We start from the raw sequence: 19,941 nt of genomic DNA on the forward strand, positions 1-19,941 counted from the left end.
AAATAGAGTTTTCATGCGTGACCTCTAGAATATCTATTTTTTGTTTTTCAAAGAGTTCTTTATAGTTGAGGTTTTTGCTTAAACAAGGTATTAATATGTCTAACTAATATTGAATGGTGTAGTCAAGTTTTGAAAATTATAATATGAATATACCTGAAATTTTAGGTTTTGTAATGGAATTGCTCTTAGGTTTTCAGCTACTTTTATTATAGTTTGTGAAATCATATAAATGAGTATAACTTTATACTTTTATTAAATTCATAGTAATTATTTTTTCTCATTGTAGGAAGATGAAAAGTTTTTGTCTGAAGTTTTTGCACAATTAACAGATGAGGCCACGGATGATGATAAACGACGTGAATTGGTAAGTTATTTATTACTGAAATTCACACCCTTAAAGAGCACTTACTCTTTTGGCATACTCAGCTTTTAATATTGAACTTGTTAATTTAAGAGAAAAATTTTTGTAATTAGTATGAAAGATATAAACAGATGACCCTTGAGCAACGTGGGTTTGAACTGCAGGTTCCACTTAGACACAGATTTTTTTCAATAGTAAATACTACAGAACTACATGGTCCAAGGTTGGATGCAGAATCACAGATATGGAGGGCCTACTATAGAGTTACACACAGGTTTTTGACTTAGTGGAGGGCGGGCACCCCAACCCCTGTATTGTTCAAGGGTCACCTGTGTTTAAATTATACTATAAAATGATTATTTGCAAAGTTTCTAAAACTTACTGTTTTGTATATCTTAGAAGTTTTTAGAGATATTTTGATGTGGTTTTATTCCCCCCAGTGAGGGAATATGTGCCTTATAAATTACAAAATCAAGACGTGGTTTATGTTAGGACAGAACTACAAACTCATACATTTTTATGGTTGTAGATACATCACTGAGATGCTCTTTTTGTTTTGTTAAACAAGAGGTAGGGAGAATCCTTCTTGAATAAACGAATGATGAATTGGTTCTTGGAAGTGTTTTTCTTCTTTAGAATGTGTTGGTAATCACTTTTTTGAGATATAAACCATGCTTTGGGGAAAGAGAATGGTGATTGCTGTTTACCAGCAGTTTGCCAGTTTTTCAAACCTTATAATCAGATACTAAAGAAGTAATGAAAGATTGCTGACTTAAAATCAGCCACGTCATCTTTGGTGTAGTTATTTCTCAGTTTTCTCATTTATAAAATTAGCCCTTTATCCTAGGAAATCTCTGATGTTCCTTACAATTCTTAAAAATTGAATTGTGCTTTATGAGTGCTCCCTGAAAACCCGGCCACCATTTATTATAGCATGGTTTCTGTGTTCTTTAGGTTTTGAGGAGCCAGGATACCCTAAAAACTCTAGGTCCCTGAGAAGGTTAATTCCACACTGTGGTAGATCACATTACAGTTTGTCCCAGAGTTACTTTTAATGTGTGTCAACTTCTCACTATTCTTTCTAACATTACAGGTTAATTTTTTCAAGGAATTTTGTGCATTTTCTCAGACATTACAACCTCAAAACAGGGATGCATTTTTCAAAACTTTGGCAAAGTTGGGGATTCTTCCTGCTCTTGAAATTGTAATGGTAATTATATAGCTTCTTTTCATGTTTTTGAAATTGTGAATTTGTAATAGATTTATATTCTGGATGGGAAATAATTTTTTGTAGTAATGCATATTGAATTTTGTAATTTTAGGTTATGATTCATTTGGTAGTGAGTCATAAAACCTCTTCAGATTTTTATTAACTTAAATTTGTAATATTAACATGTGATTCATATAATATGGCTTCAAGTAATTAAATATCCCACATGGTTTTACGTGACTGTTACCTCTTGTATAACAAAATTAAGTATGTTTCATAGAAACTAATAAAATACCTTTCCTTTTTAGACCAGTGAATGGGAGAAAGGCAGACTGGACCAAGGGGGCTCGTGCTGCAATATGGGGTTAAGGGAGTGATTCTCTCTCATACCTTTGTTTATATGAGCTTTATCCATTGGCATTTATTGTATGAAAAATTAAAACTGAGAAAAATTTTAAGTATTTATTAACATTTAAAAATGATAATAATTAACCCATTATATGTTAAGATAACTAATATAACTTTCATGAAAAAATAACTTTTCCAAAACAAAAAAATTTTAGTGAGACAAGTGGCATTGTTTCACATTTTTTGCCCCCTTTAATGCCTGGCGTAATAGAAGATAGCTAGATTCTCATAGCAGCGTCTGCACTTAATCTGTTACGATATTACATCTTGTAGCCTCTGGAAAACCCCACTATATTTGTGATAGACTGGGAGTGAAAAAGGCCAGTAATGCCTTAATATTTATTTTCATAATAAATAATATTATGAAAATAGTTGTAATCTCATGCAATTTTGAAAAGGGTGTTATAACCCCCCTTTTCAGTGTGTGAGACCCCTCTCCAGGGTTCCCTGGGCCACACTTTGAGAACTGCTAAGTTAGGGAATGTTTTCAGAATCACCTGGAGTTTTTATCTTATGAATCATGTATCCTTCATGTACTGATAGGGAAAAAGCATTCAAGATCACTACCTTAGAAAACTAAGTTACGGAAAAGAGTGAAAATACCCAGATTGTTTTCAAAATCATCCTCTCTTAGGAGAGTCATAAAAGGGAGAATCGGTTACTAAGGCGTAACTGGCAAACAGGACCAAAGACAGCTTCTGGAAAGTTTTGAAGCCTTAACTAGGAGACCTCATTCACATTTTTGCATATATTTAAATCACGAATCCTCCCTCCCACCCCCCCAAATTTTTTTGCAGCATTTGTAAAGCAGTGCTTTATAATCCTGTGCTGATTCTTATATTTAAATTCTCTGAATATTTATTTTTGTGGTGGTAAAGACAAAAGCTGGCAGAAACTAATCATTGAGCTGCCTAAAGTTTTTAATATTTGTAAAAGAAAAGGATGGGAGAGATTATATGTTTTGATTCCAGTACCATGTCTAAATCCAAAAATTTGTTTGGCATAGATTTGCGAGAAAAAGGGGGAATGCAGGCATAACTTTTGTTCACAGTCTCTAAGTAACCTGATTTTCCTTTTATCAGGGCATGGATGATTTGCAAGTCAGATCAGCTGCTACAGATATATTTTCTTATCTAGTAGAGTTTAGTCCATCCATGGTCCGAGAATTTGTAATGCAGGAAGCCCAGCAGAGTGATGACGTAAGTGATAATGCTCTGGTTCTATATGAATTACCTATAAAATAGTGTTTGCAAACTGTTGAGAGAAAAGTCATAACCATAATTTTAACTGTTTATGAAGAACAGTAATAGATTTCTGATCAGTTGTGACTTTGACAAGGCCAGAATATGTGGCAGTTGATTTGTTTATTGTAAAAAAAAAAAAATGCATTCAAACTATTAACTGAGATAAAGAGATTTAGTGAATCAAATTCTTAATTCTTGGTTTTAAAAAAAGTTTCAAGTACTAATGAAATGTAATTCTAAACCCTTAGGTCAGGCACTTATCTAGTATAACTAAGAAGTTGCTTTTACTGGTTCAAATGTGTCTGTTTTTTTTAGTGGGGATGAACATTTAATAATGAAACCAATGTTGTGTTTTCCCACTACAAAAATATTTAAACTTTCTCCTTAATCTCTATTTAAAGACAAAATGAACATATAGCTGTAATTGAAATACCCTTTCTTATATTAAATATGTTAGTGTTAAGTAGAAAATAACTGAAATACAATTATGTCCCTTCTTAAAGAAGGTTTAGATTCCCAATGTTGATTCTTTTATGTTTTGTTACTATTGAATTACACTATAGTTGTTTTATATGTTTTATTTTTTATTAATGTCCACTTAGGTTTTTACGTTCTATCTGTTAGATATTTCCAGTGTTTTGTTTTTTAAAGCAATTTTATTTTAGAATTGGTTTGGGCTAATGCTATTATTTAGGCAGTAGAAAAGAAATAGAAGAAATATTTTGTGTTAAGTATATTTTAAAGTTTAAAAAACCCAAATGATGCTAAATCTGACTTTAAAGAAATAAATACCTAGTTTATTAATCAGCTTATAATCTCACTGTTGAAATTCTTATCTTAGTGCCATCGTTTACAAAAGATAACTTTGAAATTAACACTTCTATTGCTTCATCCTTAGTGATGTGTGGGATTAAGAGCATTCGTCATAAAATCTCTCAGACTATGAGAATAATAATTTACTAGCTTAGAATTCTTAACTTTTACAGCTTTTATTTCTGTTTTCATTAGAAAGATTTTCTCGTTTACATTTAGTTGACGCATGAGACATGGGGAAGCAGTTACTGATCGTTAACAATGAAAAGTCCCTTTTTAATTTCTCTTTTTCTTGTAGTCACAGTCTTCAAGGTCTTTCATTTCCCTGAATTTTCTGAGGTCTAACAATTTTCCAATTTAAAATTTTTGTTGCCTCAAAATAATTGTTAGCCCACAAATGAAGATAAATTACTTTTTTCTTAATTTCCAAAATTAAGGATTCTACATGCTGAATTCTACTCTGCTGAGTTGGTAGTAATGTTTAAAGGAAAGAAGAAATAACTTACCTGTGTATTCAGCGGGCAGTTGATATTTTGATGTTGTCTTAAAATAAATGCACAGCATTCAAACTTTTCTTTCTGGTACTGTGGGAGCAGATTTGGTTTTAGGAACATGGATTACAGTATTAAAATACGTGTTGAGACACAAGGAAATAGCAATATTAACTCTTTTTTTACTATAGTCATTATTTCTATCCAAGCTGGAAGGATAGATTTAGCAATAATTGCTGTGCTACAGATTTCAAACATTTTTATGCTAATGACCTTTGAAACATTCAGTAAAACTTCTTTTAGAATCTGACTGGATAAGTAATACAGCTACTGCTGAACTACTTATTTTGGCAGGTATTTTCAGTGTATTTATCACTTAGGAATAAATTCATATGTTAATTTCTATAGACATGATATTAGCCTTAGGGTTATTTTATTTTTTACTAAATTATTTCTTGAATTGTATACATGGAATTTGCTTCAAAATAATTCTGGAGAGCAAAATTTACCATAAAAAGAAATTTAAAATAAATACATAAGCTAATCTTTATGGGTTGACTGTTCAGTATTTTGTATTGAATATACCACATTTCTTAAAATTGTGTCAATTTTTAACTTTTTATTTTGAAGTAATTTTAAATTTACAGAAAAGTTATAGTAATAGTACAAAGAACTCCCATATACACTTTACTCAGATTTCCCAATTGTTAATACTTTATTTCTCATTTGCTTTATCATTGTCTTTGCTTGAATTTGTATATACATATTTGCATACATAAATATATAATTAATTTTTTCTGAATCATTGAAGGAAAAGGTATGGAAATGATGTCACAGTGCTCCTTTACCCCTATTTGCTTCGGTGTCTATCTGCTAAAACTCTATATTACCACTGTACAATTATCAAAGTCAGGAAATTAAATAACATTTTTACAATACTGTCATCTAACTACAGTCCTAATTCAGATTTTATCCGTTGTCCCAGTAATCCCCTTGTTACCCAAGGCAAAAATGAAAACTTTCTGTTCCAGTATGCGAAAATTTGGATTTGTCTGATGTTTCCTCATGATTCAATTCAGGTTATTTCTTTGTGTCAAGAATAGTACAGAAGTAACATTTCCTTCAACATCATACCAAGAAATTCCCCCAACTTTAAAAAATGAGCTGAAATTTTCTTTGTCCAGGCTGTTTTGCCATTTCACAGACTAAAGAAGTTAGATTAAGTTCTTCTGTAGAATTTGAAGAACAGTTGTTGCTTTCTTTGAACACATCAGAATGGATTGAAAGAAGTATTGGTTCTGTAATACTTGTAACATTCATTCAAGTAGCTGCAAGAGCAAATTTCATATACATGAGCTTTTTTTATGATTCTTACATTTAGATAGTTTTTTAAAAACTGGTAGTGTTTCCACAACATACATCAGTTATTTTTATCCTGTTACCTGAGAATATTCTTCCTGCTCTTGCCATTCTTTCTTTCTCCTCTTATTTACTATATACATGGAATCTAAGTTACACAGATTCTGATATTTTCTTGATCTTACCAGAAAGTGTCAGTACAAATTTTTCATGTAACTTTGTCATGATTGCCACTTGGCTAACAGTGAGTGTGTAATGCCATAGGTTATAAAATATATCTCAACATCAAGAAGTTAAAATTTTAAGAAATCTATCTTAGAATCAATGAAATAAAGTATGTCTTTATGTTTCCCAATCAGAAAATAGAGACGTCACCTGATAATCGGGATAATCTCTAAATTCCATGTGTAGATACCCAAAACTTTCCCTCCGTTGCTAATTATATATTTTCAGTGTTTTTGGCAATATTGAAAAATTCTTACACCCACTTAAATGTACTTTAAAAACAAAAGTATGTGTTTCTAAGAATAGCATGAGGCTGGAGTGTGATGAAACCAACAGGAGTATCATTTCTCTAAAACTTGATTTAGAAACAACTAAAACTTTGAACTATCTCCCAGAAACTGTGGTTAAACTCACTTAAATGTTGCTATTTAGATGAAGGATGGCAAACTTTTCTTAAAGGACCAAAAGGTAAATAAGACTTGGTAGGCCCTCTGGTCTCTGTCATAACTCTGCCACTTTAGTATGAACTGTCTGTAGACAGTTTGAAAATGTATAGGTGTGGCTGTGTTCCAGTAAATGTTTTACTGTAAAACTATTTACAAAGTGAACAACCAGCCAGGTAGTTTTGTAGTTTAATGACCCCTGACTTAGACCCCAGAATATTGCAAGTGTTTAGAAACTGGTTCTAAATTGAAGGTTTTAATTGCAAAGCTACTATGGTGGTGTAAGGAGAAGTTAAACAAAGAGACCAAGGGAGTAAGCAGGCGTTAATGGGCAAGGAGTTATTGGGCCCTCTTAAGACTGTAAATTTAAGAGAGTGTTCTCTAGAATAGATTTTGGTGACCCAGCGTTGGAGTAATTTCGCTGGGGTTACTCTGTAATGACTTATTTTCAGATCAAGTTATAGTTTGACATCCGAAGAAGGAATTTTCCTGTAGTTTGTCTTACATCTCGATTATTTTGCCGTAATGCTTGAGCATGACTTTTCTAGCCAGATTAATGCCATTGTTGGAGAAGCAGGTTAAGGAAAATTAGATTTGTTTTAATGCCAATAAAGAACTTTAACAGGCAATTAGAAATGCTGGCTTGAATTTTGAGAGTAGTCTGACTTTAGTGACCACTGGACTTCAGTTCCATTGCAGAAATAGGCATGGAAGAGTTAGGTCACTTACATAGCTAGTTATTAGCTGTACTGCAGTTAGAGGCTTAGTCTTTTAATTTAGCTATTCCTTCTGTTCACCAGGCTTGCTAAGAAAATGAAGCATGTTTTACAGACAACTTATAATGCTGGTAATACTTTTAGTTCATTGATGAATGTTAAATCATTCATTACATTTCTTAGGAACTATTTGTTCATTGTCTCTGAAAGCACATTATTACTTTGAAGTGGGTTTAGTAATGCATTGTAGTAGACTAATTTTAATTGTTAGGTGAGGTGAGTGTACCTCTGGGATAAGACTGTCTTACTATTCCATGCTGCTATATAGAACATAATCTCTACACGTGGTTAAGTCTAGTTTTTTAGAAGTTGATTTTTACTTAGTTTGCAGGATCTAGTAATTAATAATAATAATACCTAACATGTATCATAGGACTCATCTCATTTGTTACCCATCTCTCAGTGTCTTTCATTGGCTGATGTCTACTGTATTACCAATTGTAGTTTCATATAGTTTGCCTGGGTTTTTGTTGTCGTTTGAGGTAAAAGAGTAAATCTAGTTCCTGTCACTTCATCTTGGCCAGAAGTGGAAGTCTGAGTTGATGTTTATTTTCAGAGTAGATTTTATTGCAAAAGACTGGCTCTTATTCAGAATTGAACAGTTTGTGGATTTGTGTCTCTTTTGTGTTACTTACTTTAATAACTACTCATGTTTTATTACAATGAGACTTCAAAACACTACAAAATAAACCCATCTGACACAAGGATTTAGAAACCAACTTTTTTAAGACTTTCATATCATTAAGTGTGGAAACCAGTATTATTGATTGTGAAATATTCCCATTTTTTGCCCCCTTTCTCCTCCCTCTTTTTTTCTCTTTGTCTAAGTCTGTTCACTTTGTCTGTTTTTTCCTTTTCCCTTCTTCAACAAAGAAGCTATAATAAAAGGCCTGGAGAGTGCTGCTCAGTTTCTATGATGATGGAAATGTTTATTCTTTAGCCATCCAACAAGGTAGCCACTCGCTACCTATGGCTGTTAAGCACTTAAAATGTAGATGGTGTGACTGAGGAATTACTGATTTTAATTTAAACAGTCTCTTGTGACAAATGGATATCATATTGGACTGCACAGGGTTAGAATATTTACTGCCTATACAACCAGTCTAAGGAGTGAATCTTTTATCTTGTAGCTATTTTAAGCAGAGGAATGTCTTGATCAGGTCTTGGTTTTAGAAGGACAGTTCTAATAGCTGGAGATAACTGGAAAAAGAAGTCCTGACCTGTGACAGAAAAAAGGAAAGACGTAAGAAATTAATGTATCACTTAGGAATGAGCTTGGCTTAATATATCAGCAAGATGAGGAGTGAGGTCAGCAAGATGGCAGATAGGAAGTTCCAGCCCTTATCCCTGCAACAGAAACACTGATTTAACAACCATCCACAGACAAGAATACCTCCATGAGACTTCCAAAATCTAGGTGAGAGCTGTCAAGGAAACTTGACAAGAAGCAAAATTAAGTTCCAGTAACCAACCCTAAAAAGAAAAAAAGAATTATGAACTGCCTGACAAAGAATTCAAAATAATTGTGTTAAAGAGGCTTGGTGAGCTACAAGGGAACACAGATAACTAAACAAAATCAAGAAAACAATACATAAACAAAATAAGTTCAGCAAAGAGAAACTAAAAAAGAACCAGAAGAAATTCTGGAGCTGAAGAATACAGTGACTAAACTGAAAAAAATCAATAAAGAGCTTCAACAGCAAACTTGAATCAAGCAGAGGAAAAAATCAGAGAACTTGAAGACAGGCCGTTTAAAATCAATCCAGTCGGAACAAAAAGAAAATGAATGAAAAAGAGTGAAGAAAGCCTACATGAATTATGGGACACCATAAAGCAAAATAATATATACGTTATGGAAGTCTCAAGGAGAAGAAAGAGAAAGGGGCATAAAGCATGTTTAAAGAAATAATGGCTAGAAACTTATCGGGAAAGATAAGGTCATCCAAGTCTATGAAGCTCATATGTCCCCAGATTCAACCCAAGGAGGTCTTCACCCTGATACATTATAATAAAACTGTCAAAAATCAAAGAGAAGAGAGAATTTTGAGAGCAAAACAGAATAAACGCATCACATACAAAGGAAGGTTTTCAGCTGATTTCTCAGCAAAAACCTTGCAAGCCAGTAGAGAATGGGATGATAAATTCAAAGTGCTGAAAGAAAAAAAAAAACTGCCAACTAGGAATACTTTACCTGACAAAGCTGTCCTTCAGAAATAAAGAAAAACGGGCTTCCCTGGTGGCGCAGTCGTTGAGAGTCCGCCTGCTGATGCAGGGGACATGGGTTCGTTTGTGCCCCGGTCCGGGAGGATCCCACATGCCGCGGAGCGGCTAGGCCTGTGAGCCATGGCCGCTGAGCCTGTGTGTCCAGAGCCTGTGCTCCGCAACAGGAGAGGCCACAACAGTGAGAGGCCCGCATACTGCAAAAAAAAAAAGAAAGAAAGAAAGAAAAAAGACTTTCCCAGACAAAAACTGAAGAAGGAGTTCATCAAAACTAGATCTGCCTTTTAAGACATGCTAAAGGGAGCTCTTCAAGTTGAAATGAAAGAACACTGAACAACAAAATGAAAGCATATGAAAGTGTAAATCTCACTGTGAAGGTAAATATATAGGCAAATATAGACCAATGGAATAATCTAATGGTGGTATGTAAATCACTTTTAATGCAGTATAAAAGGTAAAGACAAGATATTATGAATAACTACAACTACAGAAATTTGTTAATAGATACACAGTATAAAAAGAAATTCTGATACCAGTAACAGTATGTGGGTTGGGGAATAAAAACGTAGAGTTGTACACAATTGCTGATAAGAGATTAATATCCAAAACATGTAAGGACCTCCTACAACTCAATAGCAAAAAAAAAAGCAACCCAATTTAAAAATGGGCAAAGGAACGGAAGACATTTCTTCAAAGACATAAAAATAGCCAACAGATGCATGTAAAGTGATCATCATCACTAATCATCAGGGAAATGCGCATCAAAATCACAATGAGGTATCACCTCACACCTTTTAGGATGGCTCTTATCAAAAAATCAAAAAGTAACAAGTCTTGATAAGGATATAGAGAAAAGAGAGCCCTTGTGCACTGTTGTGGGCCTGTACCTTGGTGCAGCTACTATGGAAAACAGTGTGGAAGCTCCTCAAAAATTAATAGAGAACTACCATATGATTCAGCAGCCCCACTAAGGATATAAATCCAAAGAAATTGAAATCAGGATCTTGAAGAGATACGGCACTTTCATGTTCACTGCAGCATTATTCATAGAAGCCAAGACATGGATGCAACCGAAGTGCTCATCTGCAGATGAATGGATAAAGAAGATTTGTCATGCACATACAGTGGAATATTATTCAGCCTTAATAAAAGAAGGAAACCTGGCCACTTTTGACAACTTGGATGAACCTGGGGGACAATATGCTAAGTGAAATAAGCCAGACACAGAAGGACACAATACTATATGATACTACTTATATGAGGAATATAAAATAGACTCATAGAAGCAGAGAGTATAATGGTGCTTGCCAGGGGATGGGGAGTAGAGGAAACAGGGAGGTATTAGCCAAAAGATACAGTTTCACTTTTACATGATGAACAAGTCCTAGAGATCTACTGTATAGCATATTGCCTATAATTAATATTGTATACTTAAATATTTGCTAAGAGGGTAGATAGTATGTTAATTGTAATTGTTTTAATCCTAAAAAAAAAAGAAAAACCAGCCTATAATAGTTTTACCTAATAAAAATTTTGTTTTATTCATGTCACAGTTAGTCAAGGAACAAGCTCTGTGATGCCAGAAGACTCATCTTATGAGTCAGTCATCCTGAGCTTCTGGTTTTAATGTCTGTTACTTTGAGGTTGCAAGATTGCTATTCCACCTCCAAGCAGGAAGAAGAAAGCGGGCAGAGGGCAAAATGGAGAGAGCTAGAGAGCTTTTCTGTTTCATTTTAAAGCTCTTTTTTAGAGGTTCCATTTAGCAATTTTTACTTGTATTTCTTTGGCCAGAAATGAGTCACCCTTAGCTGCAATGGAAACTGAGAAATACAGCATTTTAGCTGAGTACATTGCCTCTCTGAACAAAGATTGGGCTCTGTTAGCAGGACAAAGAGAATAGAGACTAAGTTGGCATCTAGTAGTATCAGCCACAGCCCATCTCTGTAACTACCTAACGTCCATATACACTTTTCTTTAATCACTCACCCTTTCCTCAAGGGAGACTTCTGTATCCAGTCTGGAGACTTCACGTCCAGAATATTTGGGTGTTGTGCAGTCCTCTTCAGGTCCAGATAAGGCTCCTTATGTTTCAGGGACCTTTAAACAAAAAGATAATTTATCTGCCCCAACATCACAATTAAACTACTTTTGTTTGGGAAAAGGGAGAACATACATACAACAGCATACATACAACAGTCATTCATTCACAGCTATCATGCACTGGTCTGTCAAATATTTGTTGAATATCAGTAGCTTAAACTCATTGTCCTTGGAGGTTCCTGATTAACCAAACCAGCTGTCGCTGGTTCTGTTCTCTAAAGAATTTTCCTTGCCCATTTTCTTCCAAAGCTTAGGTTCCTTCCCTTAGGACATTTTCAGCTGTGGCTGCATCTCAGATAGGCAATGGAAGATGCCTTTCCTCCAGGGCTCTATTTTGTATTGTAGCCTGTTTTCTGTCAGTGTGAGTTCTCTGACCCAGTGGTGGTCTTAAAGATCAAACAGTCATAGACTGTTACTAAAGCTTACTTTACAGTTTAGCTTCCTCTACTGTTTAGTAGGCTTCCAAATTATTTTCTTGTGTATTCTAGACATCTTATCTAAGCATAATTTTTAAACCCGAAGGTTCCCGTTTACCTACTGACCTCTGTGCCCTTGCTTTCTCAAGCTCGGGTACCCAAAAAAGTTCTACAGAATAGCATTCAGTGGTGCATATACCTTTGTCTGTCAAGGAAGTTTTACACATCTTTGTGAAAGGCAGTTTTGATCTCCTGAAAAGGCTATAGTTCTCTGTAGCAGTCTATTTCACTATGAAATATATAAATTGGCTTTTTTTACTTCCACAAGTCACCAGATTATGGGACTCTCAGTCAGCACAGGTCATTTCCCTTTTATCTTTGCTTGTAGACCAGCAGAATTTGGTATTGGTACTTATGAGGCAGGATTTGTAAGAAACTGCATTTGAGAGAGAAGGGTAAAAAGCTTTTAAAGTATATATATTGAAATATTATTTTAGTGTATGAGCTATACCTTAAGAAGTCTTTCTTGCAACTGTGTTTCCATTTAGATGTAACTTAAATTCATCATTTATATTTTTTTTCCTAGTTTTAAATGAATGAACTTATGTAAGAGGAGGAATGAACTTATGTAATTGCTTATATATAATTGAGCAAATTATCTGAGCCCCTAATTAACTGATAGAATCCAAGTTGTACACACTGGTATGAATTTAAAGTAAGTAAATACCATATCATTGTTCTGAAGAAAACTCACTAGCTGATACCTTTTGTAATATCTTAACATTTTATATGTGATATACTTTGCTGAACATACCAGAATAAGAAACAGGAGTGGATTAAGGTGGAATTTGCTCTTTCTCCTCTAACTGAAATAAGGCTTGAGTCTATTAATGTAGCTCTGTGAATTATATTTCATAATTTCTCTTTGAAGAAATTTCATTGTTTCTGATGCCATGATAGAATTATTCATTGGTGTTCAAATTTTGAGACATGGTAGAGGGTGAGATTCTAATTTTAAGCAGTTAAGTTGCTATGACATGGTTTTTGATGGTTCATTGCATTTAATATCACAATTTCACAGGGAAATATTTTAGCATAACACAGTATGTTAAGTTTGGGAGGGACTAGAAAAGCAAAATAATTACAAAATGTGCTTTATACTGGAACTTTTCTTTTTATTAATTTACAAAATTCTCCCAATTCAACAAATTTATCTTCGTTCCATGCAGTTCTCTTATTTCATCTCCTTCAGTTACTACCTTTCTTCTCCCAATAATAAACCTGTTCTCAAATCCTCTGAGTTGATGTCAAAATTTTTTCCGTTGACCTGAACCAACACTTTGATCCTATTTTAATGCTTAAGGTATCTACTTTAAAAATATAGGCAGAGGGCTTCCCTGGTGGCGCAGTGGTTGAGAGTCCGCCTGCTGATGCAGGGGACACGGGTTCGTGCCCCGGTCTGGGAAGATCCCACATGCCGCGGAGCGGCTGGGCCTGTGAGCCATGGCCGCTGAGCCTGTGCATCCGGAGCCTGTGCTCCGCAAAGGGAGAGGCCACAACAGTGAGAGGCCCGCGTACCGAAAAAAAAAAATAAAAAAAAATAAATAAATAAAAATAAAAATATAGGCAGAAAGCACAAATTTTGTATCTGCAAAACTGCTTTGTAGCTCTTTATATTAAGACCCAAGAACATGTTACTAATGTAATAAGTCTATTTGGCTGCTTTAGATCATTTTATAACACAGTGTGTACCCATTTACCTCCTGTGGAGAGCTGTGTACTGGGTTATTTTTTCTCATATTTTTGTCAGAAAGGATTTTCTTGTTAGAAGCTGACATAATTTATGTTCCCGGGGTCACTCGATGTGTGTAATTTTGGGTTTAGTCAACTTCTAAATTCATGCCTGAGGTTAAAACCTAGACTGAAAATACGTTAGAACCTCCAGTGAACAAGAATTTCTGGTAAATGATTTTGTTTTCCATTGCCTATGTTGATGATATTGTAAGCTGTCGTGTGCTCTGATTTTTGCATTGTCTTGTTTTGTTTTGTTTTTGAGTGGTCTTCTTTATGCTCTAGTGTGTTTGTAGAACTTTGAAAACATTAGGAAAAAAAGGTTTAAATAAGTTCATCCATTCTTTGTTGTTGTTTTTTTTTTCTCTATGATTCCGATTTTGTTCTTTCAGCTGGTACGTTTGTCTTATATCCAAACCAGGTCTCACAGAAACACATTTTCTTTCAGGATATCCTTCTCATTAATGTAGTAATTGAACAAATGATCTGTGATACTGATCCTGAGCTAGGAGGTGCTGTTCAGTTAATGGGACTTCTTCGTACTCTAATTGATCCAGAGAACATGCTGGCTACAACTAATGTAAGAAATTACTCTGCGATAGAAACGTTTTGGTCTAGTCAGTTTTAGATGATTTTATATACAATAAGTTATGTATAAATACATAAATATATGTAAAAATCACAATTTTGTAAATTTGTACAATTTTGAAAAACAAATATTCAAGCATTTGTACACTCAGAATTCAAGTAGCAGTAATGTTCCTCTAGCAGTTGTTTTTGCAGCAAAATACAAGATTGTAATCTGCTAAAATCTTGGTAAAATGTTAGCACTTCTATTTATGACCCTTGGCCTCTGTATGTTAACATCTTAAGAATTAAAACGAAATGTGAATATAATTAACACTACTGAACTATAAAAATGGTCAAGATGGTAAATTTTATGTTATATGTTTTTTATCACAATAAAAAAGAAAAAAATATGTACCAAATGATCTTAACTGCGTAGTGAAAGGAGTCAGCACAAAAAAGGACTTAAGGAAGTATTACAAAATATTAATAGTGGTTATCTCAAAATGCTGGGATATTTCTCCTTTATAGACTTCACTCAAATTTAGAGAAAATGTATATTATTTTTAAATCATTACAAGTTTATAGAACCAGTTATATAAAAAATAATGGCCAGAAAACCGAAAGGAATTATTTTCCAAATTTCCAAGTAATAAATTCTTAAAATTAAAAAAAATAAATCTAAAATCTGTAACATTTCTAGTGGCTTGATAAATCAACTTGGTGTTTTTTCAAATTTGAATTCATTGTGAAATCTGGGGTTTCAAATTTTAAACGGTTAAGTTGCTCTCACATTGATAGATTTTTCATTGCATTTCAGATCACACGTATATTTGAAAATAAATTGTTTTAGATAATTTTCCCTGGAAAAACTTTTTATAATGCTATCTGATCTTTTTCTTACATTCATTTTTATTTAACATGTAATATGAAATAGATCTGATTTTTCAGTTCTGCAGAAATAAGGTTAAGGTGAATATAACTAGTTTTTTTCGATTCTTTCACAGTATCTTAAAGTATCTCTTGTTTGTGCACTGCTAATCCTTGAAGATGTTTTATTAATTATAAAGATAATAAAGTATTTTTTTCTGTATGTTTCAGAAAACTGAAAAAAGTGAATTTCTAAATTTCTTCTACAACCATTGTATGCATGTCCTCACAGCACCACTTTTGACCAATACTTCAGAAGACAAATGTGAAAAGGGTAGGGCCTCTTACTTACCTGCTGATGATTTCTGTTTTAAAAGAGTGAGATAAATATTATAGCTAACAGGCACTTTATTTGGTGCTTTTTATGACAGGGAAATTACTACTGAAAATTTTAAGCTGCAGTATAAAGTCATGATTTCCCTTGTTTCAGAGTGTCTGTGGTAGAGAATGATATAGAATATGTGGCAAAAAGTATTACACCTTGAGGAAGAGAACGAAGGAGATTGTTCCCAAAGTTGTTAGAGTTAATGTTAGAGTGAGTAAGTGCAGAGAGTATATTGCATACAAAATCCAAGGTAACCATCATTTTGGAGACATATTTGGCAATACAGTAAAAACTCTAATTTCAAAACATAAGGATCAGGTTATTAGGTTAATCAAAAAAGTTGGTTAAAGCAGAGAATAATTTTTAAAAATAAACTGTTTATAAACATTTACTTTAAATGCTGCTTATTTACTGATAGTTTGTATAGGGTCAAGACTTTTTTTTTTTGGTATGTTTTTTTTAAATTGTATTTCCATATTGCATTCTTACATAAATTGCACCCGTAATTCATCGGCTCCAGTTTCTGGTCTCAGTTTATTATAGTGGAGAGAAAACCTAGACATATTTTTGAAGTAGTCTGAGTGTAGAATTCTACTATGGTTTTAAGTACTTTCCTTTAAGTACTTAAGTATTCATAGTTTTGTATGACTAAGTTGGTATCATTTTTTAAATTGAGTTCTGCTGTATTCAACTTAGCCATAGATATTACAGTTCTGTGACATTTCATCAGTCTGCAGTATTTAAATTATGTAATCATTACCAAATATAACTAGTGTAAACAAAGGACTGACTTTGATAAGCATACAACTCAGCTTGGTGAAATGAGATATGTGGGGGGCGGGGCATATTCTCAGAAAATGTTGGCTAATCTATTAAGTCAGTTAAGAGGAAGTCAGTTAAGAGAATGTTTACTAAACTAATAAAATTGTACACCCTACATAATACTATCAATTCCATTTCTGAGTTTATATCTTAGGGGACATTTATGCATATACATGACAGATACAAGGATGTTGTTGCATTGTTCATTGTAGGAAATGAAGAAAATGTAGTATATTCATATAATGGAATACTGTTTAGCAGTTAAAATAATTGAATTTTGATCTATCAACTGATTAGTTCTCAAAAATATGAATTGGGTAAAAAAAAGCATGTCACAGAACATTTTGCAGAAAGGTTCCATTTATGTAAATTAAAACAAATGCATTTTTAACTTTCATTTTAAAATAAAACATTTCCAGCATACAGAAATATTTAGATGATAGCATCACAGATACATACTTTCTGTTGGCTCTATCAAAACTAACTTGTCATATTTTTTTCAGTTTTTTTAAAAAGAAAATAAATTACAGATAGTTTCTTATGCATTCTCATTCTACCCCACCCCATCCCTCAAGAAATGCTGACTTTGGAGTTTATCACCCCTATGTTTGTTTATATTATTGTGACATGTATAATGTGGTATTATTTTTCACAGTTTCAAACTTAATATGAACTGACTTAACATTGTACACATTATTCTGCATTTTTTCCTTTTTACCCAATGCTTTTTTTTGAGATCTATCCATATTGATACCTAGAGTTTATTTTTAACTCTTGTGTGGTATTCTTTTGTATGAGTATGTTGTAATTTAGCCATCCTGCTTCTAATGTATACTTAAGTTGTTTCTAGCTTTTTCCTGTTACAAACAATGCTCTGATATACATTTTTGTGTTTCCTAACATAAATGTGCTCTAAGATGTGAGCCTAGGAATGGAAACTTAATTATAATGTTACACTTATTTTTTTAAAAAATTCAAAGCATAAGTGACTAATTGTTAAAATCTGTGTTATTTTATCAGAATACTTATGATACTGTCTTTTAATAATTCTTCATCTGCACCCAATTCTCTAGAAGATTTCAGATAGAGGTATAATATTTGACTGAAGCTACTAATTCTTAATAGTTATTATGCAGGTAAAATGAGGTTATGATCAGAGATATGCTTTGTATGTTGTAAAGTGCTAGGGAAGTGTGAGATATTATTACTGAAGTCGCTGATTTTAATTTTTTTTTATTAGATAATATAGTTGGATCTAACAAAAACAGCACGATTTGTCCCGGTAAGTATACATTCATACTTTATGAACTAATGCAAACTAAGTTTTTTCCTATTCAGAATATAATGCACTTATACAAAACTAGGAAAGACATATTTTCATCCAAAAAATCCAAAACTAGATTTTTTTTTAAAGAAAAAAATTCCACTTTCTCTAAAAGATGAAAAACCCAGTTGAAATTTTGTTTTTGTTTTTCTCTGTAAATTTCGAGCTTGTTTTCTGACTTTTTTTTTAAGGAGGTGTCTGAAAGTTGAGGATTAGTTCATTCTTATTCTGTAAATCTAGTAAACTAAGGTCAATCAGTTAGGAACTAGTCTTCATTAATAGTCTTATGCGTAGGTATCGTTCATGAATCTGAGTATAAACATGGTTGCTTCTACTTGGAACATATGTATCAGGTATTGGCCTGTTAGTATGGAAAATAATGCCGTGTTTACCTGGCCTCCTTTCTTTTCTACCAGGCTCATCAAAGCTCTAGGAAAGCCAGTTTCAAATTAGGAAGCAGATCAGAGATTGGATTATTAGAGATATGATGAGTAATTTCATGTCCTAATTTGGGAAAGTGAAAACAAGACATTTAATTAACACTACAGATCACTGTTACAACATCTTTTGTAAACAAAATTTGGGAATTGAGAAATTTAGAGAATTTATTTTAAATGGTGAGGAACTAGTTCAGATACTGGCTGTGGTGATGGCTGTTGTACAAATTGGTCTGAAACAAGTAGAACTCTTTACTTACATTTAAAGTAGAAAAGGTCTTTGAAATACCAGAATTGTATTTTGTATACTTGATGGTCATTCTGTTATTTAAAAGAGTGCTGATTTGTTCCTGATAGCATCATGTGATGTTCCACAAAATATTTATTTGTGTAGTCTTCTTGAAAAATAAAATAGTTGGACTTGATGACGTCAGTTATTTTTTCTATTCTCTAAGGCTGTGATTCCATAATTTTTTCACAGCTTAATATTTTCTTGCCTAAAATATTTGCAGTAGGTATGGGTAATTACCTATACATTCAATTTTGATGTTCAGGAAGCAATTTTAAATCACTCCATGAATGTGTAAACCAAAACCTCCTGAGGAAGAAAGAGCTGGTATATTTCAGTAGGCCTCTCATGGATATGATTTGATGTTAAAAAGATTACTGTTTTAAAATCATGATGTAATATTTTTCGCTTAATATTCTAACAGCCAAAAAAGTCCTTTCCTTAAAGATGTCTTTAAAGAAAGCATATTAATTTTTCTTGGGAAATTTGTGTTACACCACTTCAGGCAAAAAGTTTAAGGTATTTCCTCTTTTACTGTGCAGTAGACCCTTTTATAGATCCATTAATATTAATGACAGCACATATTAAGGAAACATTACCAAGAAAATCTCAATGCAGTGAGGGCTTTATTATCATATTTGTACATTTTTATTTAACGTTATTAAATATTTTATATAAGAGCCTTAGAATATCTATTTAGTAGGTAAAACTGCTAATACCTCTGGAGAGTCTACCGAATGAAAAAATAAAAATCTATAGCTTCTTTAATTGATACAGAAAGGAGAAGAAAATACAGTTTTACTTTTGCTCTAAGATACAGGATGTACACTTTATTCTCTTTGCTTAGATGTATTGCAACGTTTATTTTCATGTGATGACTTTCTTTGTAGATAATTATCAAACAGCACAGCTGCTTGCCTTAATTTTAGAGCTACTCACATTTTGTGTGGAACATCACACATATCACATAAAAAACTATATTATGAACAAGGACTTGCTAAGAAGAGTCTTGGTCTTGATGAATTCAAAGCACACTTTCCTGGCCTTGTGTAAGTAACAGTTTCAATGAACATTCTTACAAAATGTTTTATGGAACAGCATTTTTAATAGAAAAGCCTGAGTTACCCATGTGGAATTATTTTTTTCTAGCAAGTGCATATGCTATTAAAGAGATGATTGCAAGAAATACTAATCTTTTGTTTTCTTTTATTTAAAGGACAAGAGGAGTAGGTCATAGTGCTTCCCCCACCCACATATTGCTCACATTTAGATTCAGTTGTGACATAATACCATGTGCAATGACATTTCACTAATAGAACCACTCCTGCTGTCTTTTACATCTGCTTCATCAAACTGTCATTTAGTAGTAACTCTTTTTATATTTTTGAGA

The 19,941-nt window shown here is 33.1% G+C and overlaps 1 protein-coding gene across 1 annotated transcript in view; it reads left to right on the plus strand.

The window, feature by feature from the left end:
- Positions 1-19,941, plus strand: part of PPP4R3B (protein phosphatase 4 regulatory subunit 3B) — a gene marked incomplete at its 5' end in the record, with an annotated part of 47,874 nt that overhangs the window by 7,116 nt on the left and 20,817 nt on the right. Inside the window, 6 exons of the mRNA XM_079721542.1 lie at positions 287-364; positions 1,455-1,571; positions 3,062-3,178; positions 14,279-14,437; positions 15,526-15,628; positions 19,442-19,600. Coding sequence (XP_079577668.1) covers positions 287-364; positions 1,455-1,571; positions 3,062-3,178; positions 14,279-14,437; positions 15,526-15,628; positions 19,442-19,600 — 733 coding nt within the window. The remainder of the gene's footprint in view (positions 1-286; positions 365-1,454; positions 1,572-3,061; positions 3,179-14,278; positions 14,438-15,525; positions 15,629-19,441; positions 19,601-19,941) is intronic.

The sequence above is a fragment of the Hyperoodon ampullatus genome (assembly GCF_949752795.1).
Source record: "Hyperoodon ampullatus genome assembly, chromosome: 15".
NCBI classification, from domain to species: Eukaryota; Metazoa; Chordata; class Mammalia; order Artiodactyla; family Ziphiidae; genus Hyperoodon; species Hyperoodon ampullatus.